At 49.5% G+C, this 15,835-nt stretch overlaps 4 protein-coding genes across 4 annotated transcripts; all 4 read left to right on the top strand.

Moving 5' to 3' along the window:
• Positions 1 to 5,595: 5,595 nt before the first annotated feature.
• J4E82_010950 (uncharacterized protein) lies at positions 5,596 to 6,327 on the top strand (the record flags this gene model as incomplete). Its single annotated transcript, XM_051737160.1, has 1 exon — positions 5,596 to 6,327. One exon carries the CDS (start codon positions 5,596 to 5,598, stop codon positions 6,325 to 6,327), a length of 732 nt encoding a protein of 243 aa, XP_051583093.1.
• A 1,153-nt stretch (positions 6,328 to 7,480) lies between these two features.
• On the top strand, positions 7,481 to 9,393 carry J4E82_010949 (uncharacterized protein; the record flags this gene model as incomplete). Its single annotated transcript, XM_051737159.1, has 2 exons — positions 7,481 to 7,516; positions 7,564 to 9,393. 2 exons carry the CDS (start codon positions 7,481 to 7,483, stop codon positions 9,391 to 9,393), a joined length of 1,866 nt encoding a protein of 621 aa, XP_051583092.1.
• Positions 9,394 to 10,450: 1,057 nt separating this feature from the next.
• J4E82_010948 (uncharacterized protein) lies at positions 10,451 to 12,187 on the top strand (the record flags this gene model as incomplete). Its single annotated transcript, XM_051737158.1, has 1 exon — positions 10,451 to 12,187. The coding sequence occupies one exon, from the start codon at positions 10,451 to 10,453 to the stop codon at positions 12,185 to 12,187; it is 1,737 nt and encodes a 578-aa protein (XP_051583091.1).
• A 653-nt stretch (positions 12,188 to 12,840) lies between these two features.
• Positions 12,841 to 15,545, top strand: J4E82_010947 (uncharacterized protein; the record flags this gene model as incomplete). The annotated part of the gene is made up of 2 exons (XM_051737157.1): positions 12,841 to 14,077; positions 14,152 to 15,545. The coding sequence occupies 2 exons, from the start codon at positions 12,841 to 12,843 to the stop codon at positions 15,543 to 15,545; spliced, it is 2,631 nt and encodes an 876-aa protein (XP_051583090.1).
• Between the last annotated feature and the right edge of the window lie 290 nt (positions 15,546 to 15,835).

The raw sequence follows: 15,835 nt of genomic DNA, 5'->3' as shown, positions 1-15,835 counted from the left end.
GGTTGTTATTGTTCATCAATAGATTCTAGTCAATATCACTATTTATGTCTTGTTGTCTGTATGCGTGTGCTTCATCTATGTCTCTACTTGTTCTTCCTTGTATTCGTTATTAGTTATGTCTTTCGCTCAAGTATCTGTCGTACAAGGTTCGGATCAGGCTGTCTATGTAGCTCGATGTTTTGTAGCTTGGCAAGCAGGACGGCATGTGCTAGCCTAAAGCGGATGGCTGTGGGAGGCTGGGTGGCGAAGAAGAAGGATATCTGACCGATCACGGATGTATCACTGCAGATATTTCTCGCAAGACCCAAGACTGCACTGCAATCCTTAGCGTGGACGAGCAGGTAAGTGAGCTGGGGTATGTGCATAAGCGAGGACCAGATTGCACTGCAATCTTTAGCGTGGGCGAGCAGTGATGGAGACAAGGCTGACATTCAGCCTTGTACATAGTGTTCTAGGTGAGAATACAAAACATATCTTTAGGTCTTCCAGAGGAGGACTGGTATAAATGGCAAAGATCGTTGGTTCATTCTTTGGGAAAGGGTTTGGTTATATAGCTTTGGTTTTGTTTCGCTGGAGCTCATCTGGGCCACTGTGCTACCGTGCTCTTCTTGAGGTGGTAAAAGTGAAATGTTCCTACTCGTTTCGTCCAGATCATTTAACCCTGGCTGAATGCTAAGATCATCACAACAATATAGAGAGCTCATTGTGAGCTATGGAATGTATGAGTAGCAAGTTGGGTTCGTACTGATGAGCACTAAAAGTAGGTGTAGGTAGCGCATCATAAATATGGGGCGCTAAACATAGACAAATGCAACCTCAGCTCCCGACGATAGACATCAATAATCCTCCAATCTCATCTCGATACCTACCTAGGTAGGTATTAACATTTGGTTTTCGGCACTAAAACTGTGCGTTAGGACCAAATTCTTTCCTGAACTGCCTGGCATGCTATGTTAAGCTTACATTGGATCGTTCAGCATTTCCTGTAGATCTGGAAAGAGCCACGTCCAGTAGAGATGTGTTTACACGCGTCTGTGATACCGATCCATCTGAGACCAATGGCATGTGATCCTACACTTGAAGTTAGCCTCGAAATTTAGTTCGTAGCCGAGTTGAAAGTGACTAGCCTTTCTGAAGCGTAAAATACCCATGGCTTCCCCCATTCTCTTCTATGCAGGTTTCGGCTTTCCCACAGTCGCTAGCATCAAGAGGTCCGTCTCCATTCGTAACCCCTACCTTCTCACCATCGACATACACCTCAAAGTGCTGACACCTCTGCGCTGAGTCGGCGACCACAAACACACTATCCTCTGGCACATCAACCACTTCGTCGTACATTTCCGAGGGTTCGTAAGAATTCGGGTAATGAGGCAATTTGATGTCCTTCCAGGACACGAAGATATCAGCCATGCATGGTTTCCCCGGAAGCTGTTGTGAGACCGGTGGAGGAGTCACATCAACTAGGGACCCGGGACGCGTCTGATTGAACGTCGCTCCATCACGGCAGACGCATCCACATGTTTCTTGGATGGGTTCTGAGCATGTTAGAGTAGGTTCTCTCCCTAAAATTTCTGTTAGCAATGAGATTTGATTACGGAACGACAAGGACTTGCCATTCTGACACATGACTGGCATGCCGGAAAAATCGCCAGAGGCAAATTGTGCGCATGCAGTCCCACAAAAGAGAAGGGTTGCAAGTCCGACGAAGTGACGCATATTGTTAGAGCTTTCGGTGGTCGTAGATGGTAAGATAGTGAAGATGTTCAAGAAGGGTGATTGTACTACCGTTTCCTGAGCGGAATGCCTCCAACTTATGAACGTTTGGCCCGCTGTCGGTCTCCCCTCATCTTGAATGCAGTCGCAGAACAAGCAACTTCTTAGATTCATTAGTGTTCCGGTGTTACTTCGTATGATTCCGAACAAATACTTGTTGAGATTAGTAGACATTAGGAGCCAAACAATCTCGTGCAAAATCATGTACCTAGGTAGCCTGAGCACGCATCAACTTCATGGTTCCGATAATCATCTAGCAACTTCAGTAACATGTGTCGTTGAGGGTTTTGTATGCCAAATTATACATGTCGCAAGTGCTGTTGTTTGTTTGATTATTATCGCATTCATTTACTCATGACATTGACCGGCTTGCATATGTAATGTTGATCATATCATGGTGCCTCCCATTGTCGTCTCGCGCCATAAGCATGCGCAAAAATACCTGGGTACTGCCCATTTGCAGACAAAGGTAAAAAACGATGTCGATCATTCGAAAAGGAAAGTATTACAATTGAGCCCCACTGCGTGCCTTTGCGCGCATTAAGCTAGGTCATGTGACACTCCACATTTACAAGCAAAAGCAACTCATCGCATGATCCGGTCTATCTTGTGAACAGGAACGGTAACGCTACCTAAGGCTTCACTCTATGCTGAATGCATGGCCTACTCACGAATACTGTCATGTAGATCTTAGTGAGTTACTGATTACATGAAGTGTTTGGAAGCGGGCGAGAAGAAGAAAGTTAGAATTGAACATATAAAAGCGTCGTGTTGACCTATCAAATGTATTATCTATCAACCAACGATTCAAACACTTCCCTCAAGCTCTATTCATCTCCTCGAACATACTATGAGAACTTCCTGGATCTTCTTTGTATCTGGCCTTTGTGCCAAGGTCTACGGTGGCGACGTACAACAAATACTCAGCAGCTCTTTCGACCCTTCTATGGCTTCATATACATGCGACAATGGTACGTTAATCCTTGAAGTTGTAAATCTAGTAGGCTTACCTAGTGAAATAGGTGTAAAACCATCAGTCGCCTGTATGGATCCGTCGCTCGGCGAACACAGCTGCTCATGCACTTGTACGAACGGTCTCAGATTCGAACAATCCCTCCCGTCTTATTCTCTCCAATCTGGTGGAAGTAGCAGCAATGGTTCCCTAGATGCCTGTCAAGCAGCTCAAGACAAACTTCTCGCACGCGAACAGGATTTGGCGGACCAACTCAGTCAGAAACAACAAGAGCTCCTTCGGCGCGAGCAAGAACTTCTAGCCGAACTAGAATCATACAAGCAAAAACCTCCTACATACATGGGTTGCTACGCCGAACAGGGCCAGCCTAATAACATCCTAACCGGCCGCAGAACGCCCAGTCAGAGTCTTACATTCGAACAGTGCTCTACTCTATGTGATGGATACAAGTATTTCGGCCTCTACCCTGGTTTGTGCTTCTGTGGGGATTCTATCAGAGCTGGGGTGACTATCGGAAAAGAAGAAGAGTGTACTACTCCCTGCAACGGTAACGCAACTCAGCAGTGCGGTGGCACTTCTCCATGGAGAACGCGTCTATATCAGACTACTAAGTGATTCAAGCTAGAATAGGAGCTAGGGACTAAGAGTATCGTGTCTGTATGCAGTGACCCAGGTCGCGCAATGATCCACTTGATGACACGATAGCTACCTACATAGAAAACGAGGCTGTAGAGCCACCCCACAATACCTAGGTAGCTATAATCACGAGATCCCTTAGTTTGTTACTCCGTCGGTCTGATGGAAGTGATGGTGACAAGATGCAGGCACAACACTGTTGAGTTACAGTGTATTGTATCGCGGTGGAAGTGTATTCCCAATCACTTGGCTTCACTACCTAGGTAAAAAAGCAATCATCCATCCTGCGTTGCGCAGATTGTTTGTCGTATTGCTGGATTTTAGTGCGCAACTGGCATCGCTAAGAATGCTCCATAATGCAACGAGTTGCGATTCTATCGCAGACCTGCTGTGAATATACTGTGTAGCAAATCACAGGCTTGTGGATGTGCGCCACCCACTGCAAGAGGCGCTGCGGGGCAACGACAGCATCCACCTGGACAGACTCAGCCTTCTTACTCCCCAGTCCTCTCTTCCCAAATTTCCAACGCAAACGTTCAATTTCGAAACAACTTTTCTCCTATTTCTGGCGTTCTTCACGTCCTTCCGATTGCGCGCATCACGGGATCAGTGTTGCCTTCCTTCTCACGAGGCTGAGCTTGTCTGGCTTATCCTTGATTCGTTGTCTTCCTTCGTCCATAACTCATAGAACCATGGCTTTGAATCTGTGTGAGGTCTGCCGTACCATCTTTAGAGAGCCGCCAATCCTGGACACGGACAATCCTCATCACCAATCCCCAGATGATTTCATCAAAGCTGCGGCAAACTGCTACATCTGTCGAAAGATCACGAAGAGTGACACGTGGAAGGAAGTTCAGCGTCGCATCGAGATCAATCCGGAAGCTCTGCCTTCAACCTGGTACCTTATGAAATCACAGGACAAAGATCCCAGGAAGCACATCGATTACGTAGTGTACTCACTTTTCATTGAATACAGTTGGGGTGACGATGAAGATGACCTGTACCCACAGTCAGCCACCAGCTCCGAAGATTTACCTGCTAAGTCGCTGGACACACCCATTTGGGTTTTCGGGATCATACCTTACATCGGTAAGCTGTAGCAGTATCGAACACTATCGGAACACGTTTAACATGATCTTGCAGGCAATGCAGAGGATACTCGCCAGTTGCCGGCCAACATTCAGGATCCAAGTATGTTAGAGCTACCCATGAGATGGTATCGGGAATGTATGGCGAGCCATTCTGTCTGCGCGCCTCCGGATCCAACTTTTCGACCAACACGCTTGATTGAGATAAACAACGAGAACTCAGTCAAGCTAGTTATCACCAAAAATGAGGATGTTCACGAACCATATGTAGCCTTCTCCCATTGTTGGAGCAAGGCGAAGACTCTCAAACTGATCCAAGAAAATCTGCTGCAGTTGCAATCATGGTTCAGCGATTCAAAACTTCCCACAAGTTACAAAGAAGCTCTCCTGGTATGCAGGAGTATGGGGTTTCGATACATCTGGATTGACTCCCTCTACATTATTCAAGATTCCTCCGACTGGCAAGATGAAGCGCTCATTATGAAAGACGTCTACAGGAACTCAACGATGAATTTGTGTGCAACAGCAGCGGCAGAAAACTCCGGAGCAAGCTTCCAGTCTAGAGATATCTCTCTTGTCGCTCCTCTGATCTTGAACGATTGGATGGACGATGGCGATCGCACAAGACGCTGGTGCATCACTAACATCCAAGACATGCTCAATCGAGAAATCAGAGAATCACCACTTGTCTCCCGAGCTTGGGTGTTTCAAGAGCAGTATCTCTCGCGTAGGATCCTCCATATGGCAGAGTCTCAATTTTGGTGGAAGTGTCAAGAGAAATCCAGATGTGAAACCCATCCTGCTGGTTTTCCTGATCCGTTCGGGAGTCGAGTCTCCCCAGAGATCAGTGCAGAATCGAGAAATTCAGTCAGAAGCGAATTGTTGCGTGACATGAATTGGTATAAGCTGGTTGAAGGATACACACACTGTAATCTCACTTTCCCGACGGACAAACTAGTTGCCTTTGCTGGAGTGGCTCAGGATAACCGCAGGGAGTTTGGAGGAGATCAATATGTTGCGGGCATGTGGCGCTCACGGATGCCACTAGCACTTTGCTGGAAGAGAGATGATCGGCGCTCATACCGAACTAAGGAGTACACCGCTCCAACTTGGTCTTGGGCCTCCATGGTAGGCGCGATTGAGGTCGCACTTATCCACAGCGATATTTGTCTCGAAGGAGGTCTCGGATCTAACATGAAGCTTCCAATAGAGATTCACTGTGATGTGATCGACATTCGCATAGACCTCAAGGACTCACGTTACGACACTGGGCAGATATCTTCAGGCCAGCTTGAATTGAATAGGCATCTTATCGGACCGGTGGACTTCGACGCATCGTCAATATCTAAAGGCATTATCAAGCTCTCATGTACGGAGCACTCCAGCATTGCTTTGGAGATACCTACAAAATGGGGACAAGAGTATCACATATACATCGAAGCCGACGAGCTAGGACGTGACAACAATCCACGCTCTACCATTTACATCGATGATCTGGACGAGGAACAGCTAGCCCAAACAAGCGATGCAGAAGTCCCAGACAACGGAGGAATTGCAGAACATAGAGAGGTAAAAAGGGCAAAAACACCAAGTCTTCAAGACTCGGATGAGGACCTGACGCCAGTCTTTCTCTTTCCAATAGCCAGGTTTTCGGTCCACGAGATACCAGAATGGTGTGTGGATAATCCCTGGCTCACTGATAAAGATCCATACACTCCTGCGGATATTGGTATTGTTGTTCTCCGTGAACAGTGCCAAAATGGCTTCAAGTATTATCGTACAGGATATTTCTCGCATCTTTGCATACCTGATAAGGTCCTGAAAGAGTTTCCGCGGCAGACTATCACCATTTATTAGGCCTACGCGGTCTATCAAAAAGATGTCGCTCCTAGCATTCAACCGTCTCAGAGGAACCTTATGCGGCAGCTCACAATTGCGCCTCAAATTGTTTTCTTCGATCACAGCCCCGATAAAACGCATGGCGACTCTGAAAGCTGTAATGCGCCAGAATCAAGAACGGCCTATATCCACATAGCGATAATTGTGGCAGGCCAATTTTCCTACTACGTAGACCAAGCGTGATTACGCGATGACTGTCGAGGCGCGTCTGAGAAACATGCGAGCAAAGCGACTGTATCTCTGTGCATTACTCCTTTCCCTTATCTGTAGATTGGCTGGTCATAAATAAGCTCTTTTTGACTTCCTTCACTGCATCGCCATTGAGCCACAGGTGACACGAAGATGTAGGCTCTATCTCCAAATCTGTGGTGTTCGTGAGAGACCATGTGTCACGTCCCGTCTTGCTCATATATCAGTCCATCAAAATTGAAAGAGGTTGCGGGAACTGACGGGCCCACAATTGGGTCTGACGAATGTTATACAGTATGTTCAAAACAACGGCTTCGAGCAAACGCCTCTCTGAACTTTGGTTAAATACCACGCCAAATTGCTGGTCTGTCATCTGCCCGAGCTCTGACTGCATATATAAAGTTCTCTTTCGCACTCAAGCCTCCGTGTATAGCTGCCTGTTCGATGAGTTCGGGGGCGCCCACTCTCCACTTTCACTAGCCCACCGACCGTGACGTCGATTCTTGGAAATTTTCACATTTCACTACCACAAGAACCTCCGATGATGGCGCCTGACGCGCGCTGCGCTATGACTCTGTACTTGGCGCCTCCTCTTTGCTATCTCTTGCGCCGACGCTGAACTTTCGGATTACCATCGCCTGCCAACGCTTTAGCTCAACACACGCTCTACAGATACGTCTCTCATAGTCAGCCTACCCGACTTGCTGAGCATTGGAGATACACCCATCCGCTCGGTATAGCCCTATATTGTTCACCAAGCATACTGCTCCTATCGACACTGTTCATCACTCCTACAGACGCATACACAAGACACAGTCATCACCTCCATTCTCAGACTAGGCTATTACAGTCTTGTAAGTGCATGCACGACATCGCAAGATGAAAAAGACCTGACAAACATAAGGCTTTGAACACTGTCACGATGTCCACAACTAGCGCAACACATAGTGCGTCTATGGTTAGTACCTTGTCCAAATCGCGGTCTTCGCGACTAACACTTCACAGCCTGCATCATCGGCCGCGGACAGTGACCTCAAAAATGTCAAGGCGGCGCTTGTCAGACCATCCGGTGCCTTCCTTGATGCCAACTTAGGGCGGCAGACACCCCCCTATGTCCATGGGTCTACTATCTCTCAGAAGGCCCGCAAAACCGGTATGAAAAAGATCGGACTTTCCTTGGACAGCATCTTTCGCCGGGAGAAGATCTTTACTCAGAACGCATCAGACGCTTTGGACCTACTTGAAGGTGCTTTGTGCAAAGCCATCGATTTCCACGTCACAGATACGACGACTACGGACGACGAGCACAGAAGACTGATTGCTGTTGTGGTAGCCGAGCTTGATACCATGAAAGACAAGCAAAGCTTCTTCGTTCTGATCGAACCCTTCGTCTCCAACGTCAGCAATGCAACGGGTGTACCTATACCTGCTGTCATTGCCGCTGCCAAACAAGATGTGGGTTCCGCTTCGAATGCCGTTCTTTTTTCGATCAAGATCTCCACAAAGAACACAAGTTCGGCTTCGCAGAATGGCTCGGTCACCACCACCTCTGGTGTATCTGCATCGGACGCGATGGACATCGATCTGTATGGTGTTTCAGATGATCAAAGTACCTTGACATCAGCACCTCGTCCTGATATCTCGTTCCAGCAGCCTGCTCTGCTCGGTGATGACCGCCTAGCACCAAAGCAAAGTGATCACCAGTATCTCGGCAAATTGTCTTACGAGCTCCGCCAACAAGGTCTTGTCTACCTACACGACCAACTGGAGAAGATGCAGCGCCAAGTCTTTTCAAGATATGGGCTTTTGCTTGACAACAACGCACTCAAAAAGCTAGCGCATGATGTTGAAAGTAATGTCCTGCACAACATACACTCGGAAGTGCTGTCGTTATCTGACCTACCGAGCAAATGCTGGCTCGACCAAAGGTACGAGGTTGGCATTCGAGCCGAGCATACCGCTTTAGAAGATGAACGGATGTTCTTGGCGGGAGTTAGGGATGAGGAGATGGACAACGCTGAGGAGACCTCCGTCCCAGTCCAGGTCAACTCGATAGATGCGCCGCTCACTCAAGAAGAGCTCAACATCATTCAGCCTCTGAGCGCCCCACCTTCGCTGAATGATCTTCCTCACGAAAAACGCGTGCACTTCATGTATCGCTTGTTTTGGACCATGAAGCGCAAGAACCACGAAGCGGCAGTGAAACTCAAAGAACGGTTGCTACCATCGGAGATACTACCCATGGTCAAAGAACAGGAACTTGCTGTTCTTCAACGCATCTCAGACCACATGCAGAGCCTGCATCGTCCACCAACGCCTGCAGAAATCGAACGCGAGTACGACACACAGTCTGAGCACGAACTCCAAGACTGCAGCAAACTCGACCGTTTTGTAAACAAAGCAAAAGAATTTCATAAAAACATCAAGAAGTTCTTTGCATCGGCAAAGGATAAGGTCATCGGCGCGTTCTGTATCGCTGGCGCAAGCAGTGTAGCTCCTGCTGCTCGACACGCATCTCCTCCGCTGCCAGTCCAGGATGTGAAAGGCCAATTCATGACTGCTCTCAAGCACGCGATCAACAAGATGAACACCAACGCCAGCGACACGTGGAATGGAGGCCAAGCCATTCTCCAACTGGCTCAGGTCGACGATCTTGCGCTGAAGTTGAAGGCTCTCATGCTGAACAACCTTGACCAACAGCATATCGGTACGCCCCTGACTGGTCAACAGCAAGAGACCCTCTACATTCAGGCTGGTCACGAAATGCTGAAGCAGATTGAGGATATCGACTGCTTTATCCAGACAGTCCAAGCATACTTGGCTATGCCTGGCTGAGCGGGTGGTTATGAGCGTCATCAACGCCGTAACCACCCTCTGGTTTGCGATGACCCAAGGACGCCAAGCCATTCACCAATTCCGCAACATTGACTACACATGTGGTACCAAGATTCCATCTCAATGATCATGGATGCAATCAAGTTTGAGTCTATTCAAGTTAGTATAAGTCGTACCATACTCATCAGGTCTACCCTGATCTGTAAGTCACAACAAGATCATCGTTTGGTCTACACACTAACCTTCACAGGAACCAAGTGTTGAGCCATCCTCGCCACATCGCATCGCCGCCAATGGTCGGTCGCAATCTCCTTCGATGCGTCGTACTCAGCACGTACAAGGTGTTAGGTTCAGGGTCTACCACCTCACATGCGGTCGGGTTGCTTCGAAGAGTCGTTTCTCCTTTCGGTGCGCATCATATGCTGCCGTATCATATCCGGAGGAACAAGTAACTTTGTGTGAGAACACCGTAGAGACGCGCATTACATTGCCGTCGGGGAAAGGTGAAATCTATACTATTTTAGTCGAGTAAACTTCCTGTATAGCATTGCGACTGAAAGGTCATGACACTTTTCTCGAGACTGAACATAGTGCAAGACTCCGTAGCGCGCTCACTATGCAAAGTGACGGCGTCTATCTTACCAAGAGCGCGTGCTGTTCAAAGACAAGACGCTGAAATTCAGTAACATAACCGGCTTCTGCGAAGCATATGATGAAATTTCTTAGCAAGCCTCACAAAATGTATGGTTATGAGGCACGGAGAAATTATGACGTCATTGCGTGAAATTGCGACGATCAAAATTAGTTTCCCCTCGATCCCCGGATCTTGAGGCTCATTAAGCCCGGTGGTTCTACAGCTCATCGTGTTCCCCCGCATACTAGCTAGAAAATGTTGCATGCTTAACACCAATAGCACCGCGGGATTACTTTGGCTAAATGAGTGCAACCGATATGCAAGAGATTCGTCGGTCGTGCTTCTTCCCAACAGGCTGGTAGCACCTAGGAACCACCTGCACCTGCTGGTCGCTGGTATGCATAAAGCTTTCTGCATCGCCGGATGCAGGGTAAGCTCTGTCAAGGTTTTCCAAGATCCTTCAAGATGCGGTTCTTAACGAGGGTCACGACAGCTATCCTTGCGTGTTCGACAGCGACGCTCGCGCAAAATTCGACGTTCCTCAACCCAGTCCTTCCAGGCTGGCACAGCGACCCATCGTGCGTCAATGTCAACGAGACGTTCTTCTGCGTAACCTCTACTTTCATCTCGTTTCCCGGACTACCCATCTACGCATCAAAGGATTTGGTAGACTGGAAACATATCAGCCACGCATGGAACCGTGAATCTCAGCTTCCAGGCTACAGTTATGCCACCAAAGGCCAACAGGAGGGCATGTACGCGGCAACCATCCGACATCACCAGGGTGTTTTCTACGTGATCTGCGAATACCTGGGATCTAGTGACTTGGCAGGTGTGCTGTTCAAGACTACGCATCCGTTTGATGATGAATCTTGGAGCGATCCAGTCAGATTCGAGGCCGGTAAGATCGATCCCGATCTATTCTGGGATGATGACGGCAAGGTGTATGTTGCGACTCAGGGCATCATCTTACAGGAGATGAATATTGATACCGGAGAAATGGGGCCTATTTCGCAGCTCTGGAACGGAACGGGTGGTGTTTGGCCAGAGGGTCCGCACATCTACAAGAAAGATGGGTGGTACTACCTCCTGATCGCCGAAGGTGGAACAGCTGAAGACCACTCTGTCACCATGGCTCGCGCAAAGAACATAACTGGACCCTACCAGTCCAGCCCGTTCAACCCTCATCTCACGAATCGCGGCACATCAGAGTACTTCCAGACTGTCGGCCATGCAGATCTTTTCCAAGATAACAACGGGAAATGGTGGTCTGTCGCGCTCGCGACGCGCGTGGGTCCTAATGGCACTTCTTTCCCCATGGGTCGCGAAACTGTGCTCACGCCTGTGACTTGGGAGTCTGGCGAATGGCCAGTGTTTCAGCCTGTACGAGGCAAGATGGAGGGCTGGCAATTACCTGCTCGCTCAAGAGACCTCCCAGGTGATGGGCCATTCAATTCAGACCCAGATGTATACGACTTTCCTCAGGGCTCAGCGATACCACGAAACCTAGTATATTGGCGTGTTCCTCGGGACGGCGCTTTCAAGACCACGCACAAAGGCCTGCAAGTCATGCTCGGTCGCAATAATCTCGCCGGCTCGTTCAACGTGTCTCATCCAGCTTCGCGGGCTGTAAACTTCATTGGACGCCGCCAGACCGACAGCATATTCGACTTCAGCGTGGATATGTCGTTCGACCCCAAATCCGATGGGCAGGAAGCTGGAATCACTGCTTTCCTGTGGCAAACGGCAAACATTCAGCTCGGACTAGTGCGCAACAATGGCACGACTTATCTGCGTTACAACTCTACGGAACAGGTGGAAAAGAAAACGCCCGTACCTGCGTCTTGGCACGGAAAGCCTATGCGGCTCCGCATCACAATGCCAGATCCAAAGACGTACCTGTTCTCAGCAATGTTGGCGAACGGCAAGTCAAAACAAATTTCGTTTGGAAGAGCTTCAACAGCACAGCTGAGTCCATCGGGTTCCTTTGTTGGCACGCTGATTGGTGTCTACGCTACCTGCAACGGAGCTGGATCTGGGCTGGATTGCCCAGCCACCACGCCAAAGGCGTATTTCAGGTGGTGGAGATACAAGGGTATGGAGCAATACATTTCGGAGACTGAGAGCGTGCCAAGCGTAGATTTCAATCAAGATAGATAAGCCGTAGCTGAAAGTCGAATAGCAAAAGTCGTCCACGCTGGTAGGTTAATTGTCGAGGTTTGTGACTTCATTGTTCCGCCGTGTGGACCCTGGCCCAGAACTCCAAATTTGGGGGTATCAACAGGTCACCTTTGGAGGCAAATGACATGTAGCAGGGGTCCGGAGGAACTCATCTACAGCCGCTGCATCTGCTCACTCCATATTTTCCCCAAAAATAGAGGTCTCTTCCTCTTTACACTTCCATACTAGCCCGTATTCCATCCGTTACAGACAACAAATCTTTCAGCATAGTCGGTCATAATGTCGACATTTAGTGCGCAGTAAGTTTTGTGTAGCCCAAGACATACTTCCTATCGCTTATAGCATGAAGAATGTGATCTCATAGCCTTGTCGTGAGGACCCTGATCCAGATCATATGTATGCCCGATCACATCACCATATGACCCTGAGACTGAGTCCAGTCGTTCATGGTGTCATAAATGAGAAAAGATGTAATCGAAGGGTCTTCTTGAAGATGCCACCTCTCTCATGTTCCTTCGGTGACAAACCACCTTTCCCCTTGTCCACGATACGGAGACGAAGCTTCTGTTAAACACAATACGACAGGATTCAATCCTTCCCTCGGTTACAGCGGACGTACAGCTCACAAAAATATGTACAATCATCCTGACAACCAAGTCACTGTAGGTGAAGGAGCAGCAGCATCTATAGCTTCCTCTCCGCCCCGCAATTCACCAGACAACGAGCCCATATCTGCCTCTTGGTCCTCCGATGAAGACGATCTCAATACCTCACCCATCCTGAAACATGACCTCTCTTCCAGCCCCAACGATAACGACGACTCCCTGGCATCCTCTCCACCACCCTTCCTCTCCTCCTCTAGCTCAAGCTCAACCCAGAAGAAGGAACATGTTCCTTCTGGATTGCCTCCGGAAAACCCCTTCTCTTCCACTTATAATGCCCCACCACCTCGCCCAGCAAAGGATATCAAATTTTTCCCTTCGCCAGCGGCCACTCCTACTCCTCCGCCTCGCTCAGGGAGAAGCTCGGAGCTGACATCGGCACGCATCGCCGCGTACGAAGCACGTACCACAGAAGCAGCCGCAAGAGCCACCACAGGAACCATAGTCGCCAACCTAGAATCGCAATCATCGTCCCTCAATGAAGCTGCAGAAATATCCTCTGCTTCACAGCTACCTGATAGTTTCTATAAAGATGCAACCCAGCAGTCCCCTGTATCGCTGTCTGACCCCGTCAACAAGCTAGACGAGTCAAAAAAGCCACGTACTGCTCGTCATGCGTCTCTCTCCGCACGACCTACCACCAAGCCCAACCAACCAAGCCTCGGGGGAGAGGACGACAAAAGGTCAACATCCGTCTCTCCCCAGGTATCTTCTTTTGCAGACTTTTACGTTGCTGCAACGGATAGATTTCCGGGATTGTCTGACGATGGGGCGCTGAAGCCGGATCGCCCACAGGAGGACCAGGTATCATCTGGACCCAGTGCAAGACGAAGTGGGATAGTGTTGAGCGAATTGGAGGAGGAGGTCATTCGAGGAAAGGATAATGATCACGCCATAGCAGATGAAGATGAAGAAGAAGAATGGTGGGAGATGGAAGATGAGGACGAAAGAAGACCCCGTCTGCGATCCCTATCGCATTTCCAGATCGGAGGTGAGAATGACATGACTGCGTTTCCTGTTGGTGCATTGAGTAGCCGCCAGGGTCATTCGACCAATCTAGACTCTAGGTTTTCTTTCGTGTCCGATGCACCCTCGGTTCTTGACTTATCCGATGCGCAGTGGGAGGAGGACTCGAGGTTGTACTGGGAGGATGCGTGTGCTGAGTTGAACGAAGTGGCCGATTCGGTTTTGGCCGCTAACAAGGATGGTAAGTCTGTGTCACACGCTATTTTATTGCCTAACCTCTGAGGCTCATGGTCAGACACTGACAAGCGTCTATAGATCCAAGGTTCGCTCGCATCAATTCTCATTTCTCTAGGTCGGCGATACCACCTAAAGGCGAGCGCAGCGAGCCAGCCGAATTCTCCGATCAGAAGCCCAGTCGAGAGGACGTTCTGCAGGTTTTCCTCTCCGGCTACCCCAAGTACGAAGTATCCAATGTCTTCCATGAGTCGATTGATCGAACCAAGCACTTGAACGAAGAAGCCGATAGGCGCGCGACGTGTATCGATGATCCCGATGCCGAACCGAGTCCACCCACCTGTCCCGTGTACGAGAACCTGAAGTTGCCGCTGCATGAACGATTGAGCAACATGTTGCCCTCGCCAAGTAATTTCACCCCTCCGTTACGACCAGACCCGTTCGCCGTCTGGACCTATGGGTACCGACCAAGAGATCACAGTCTCCAGGTGATCAAAACGGCTAGCACAACCCCAAGTCTCGAACTCAAAGATGAATCACTCGAAGCTCGAGCTGAGCAGTACCGCAAGAATAGAGAGCTACTTCAAAAGGCGCTGAAGGAAGTATGTATTCTGAAGGCAATACCACACGCTGTCCATGTACTCGGGTGTCCGCATTGTCATAGCGTGGAAGCATCCGGAAGCATACCTGACGGGCCTCGCTACCAAGCTGACGTCGACGCATTACAATCCTTGATCTTGGAACAGCACGAGCTGAGACAAGACCTCGAGCGCCTCGAGGCCACGAAGCGTGGCGTGCAAGGTTCAATTTCAACACTGAGTATATTCCCAAGTCGCCATCGTTTTGGGAACGCGAAGCGGAGGCTAGCGCTGGTGGGACTAAGAGAAAGGGAGGTATCGGAGAGAAGGAGGGAGGCGCTGGAGTATAGGGAGTCACAAGAGAGAACATCGGCCGCGGAGTTGTGCCCGCTTGATCAGGAGCTGGATCAGGCCCTGAATGCCCTCGATCCGATCGCGGAGCCTCTCCTTGATTCTTCTCGTACCAGCATTGCGACGGCAAACTTGGCCACCGGAGAGTGTTTCCCCTTTGTCAACCAGGCGGGGCCGCGCCGCGCCGCTACTCGGAGATCTTCCTCTGAATACAGCGACCGTCCCGCGAAATCGAAGGATGAAGTTGACTCAACGCAATCCGTGCCGGAGAAACCGGACATGGTCGATGTTGGAAACGTTCCAAAGCATCCTCACCATCCCGGTGCTCAGGATCGTGCCGCTGCTTATCGGATCATGAAAAACGTTCAGACATACCACAACAGTGGACGAAAGAGCCAGGCATCGGTACGCAGTGGGTCCGTAGACGGCGATTCGGCTCGTGTCGGGAGAACCAAGGAACGAAGGAGACAAGAGGACGTTGTTGTCACAAGTCCATCCCGCCACGAGGAGCGATATCCTAAACGTCAGAACATTGTCCAGCAGTGAGAGAATGACTCATGTTGCCTCTACAACGAAGCAGCTCTGGAACAGGTTCTGCACCAGGTTTTACGTCCAGGTTTTTCGCTGTGTTGATTGGAGCGGTAGATCTTTGGAGATTGGTGTAGCAGCTGTATCAAGGAACGTTGCGCATACGTCGTTGGGGCTCCAACGGTGCTAAGTTCTGGCCTTTCGTAAGTTGAACCAAGGTCTCGTTATTCACCGAACACTCAGGTTCAGCTGCCGGTCGGGAATCGATTGTCGTGTCCAGCATGGATCAGCATGGATAATGGGGTGGG

Source organism: Alternaria postmessia (genome assembly GCF_024291825.1).
Source record: "Alternaria postmessia strain BMP 2775 chromosome Unknown scaffold_154, whole genome shotgun sequence".
Classification (NCBI taxonomy): domain Eukaryota; kingdom Fungi; phylum Ascomycota; class Dothideomycetes; order Pleosporales; family Pleosporaceae; genus Alternaria; species Alternaria postmessia.
This window is presented reverse-complemented; position numbering and strand designations above follow the sequence as displayed.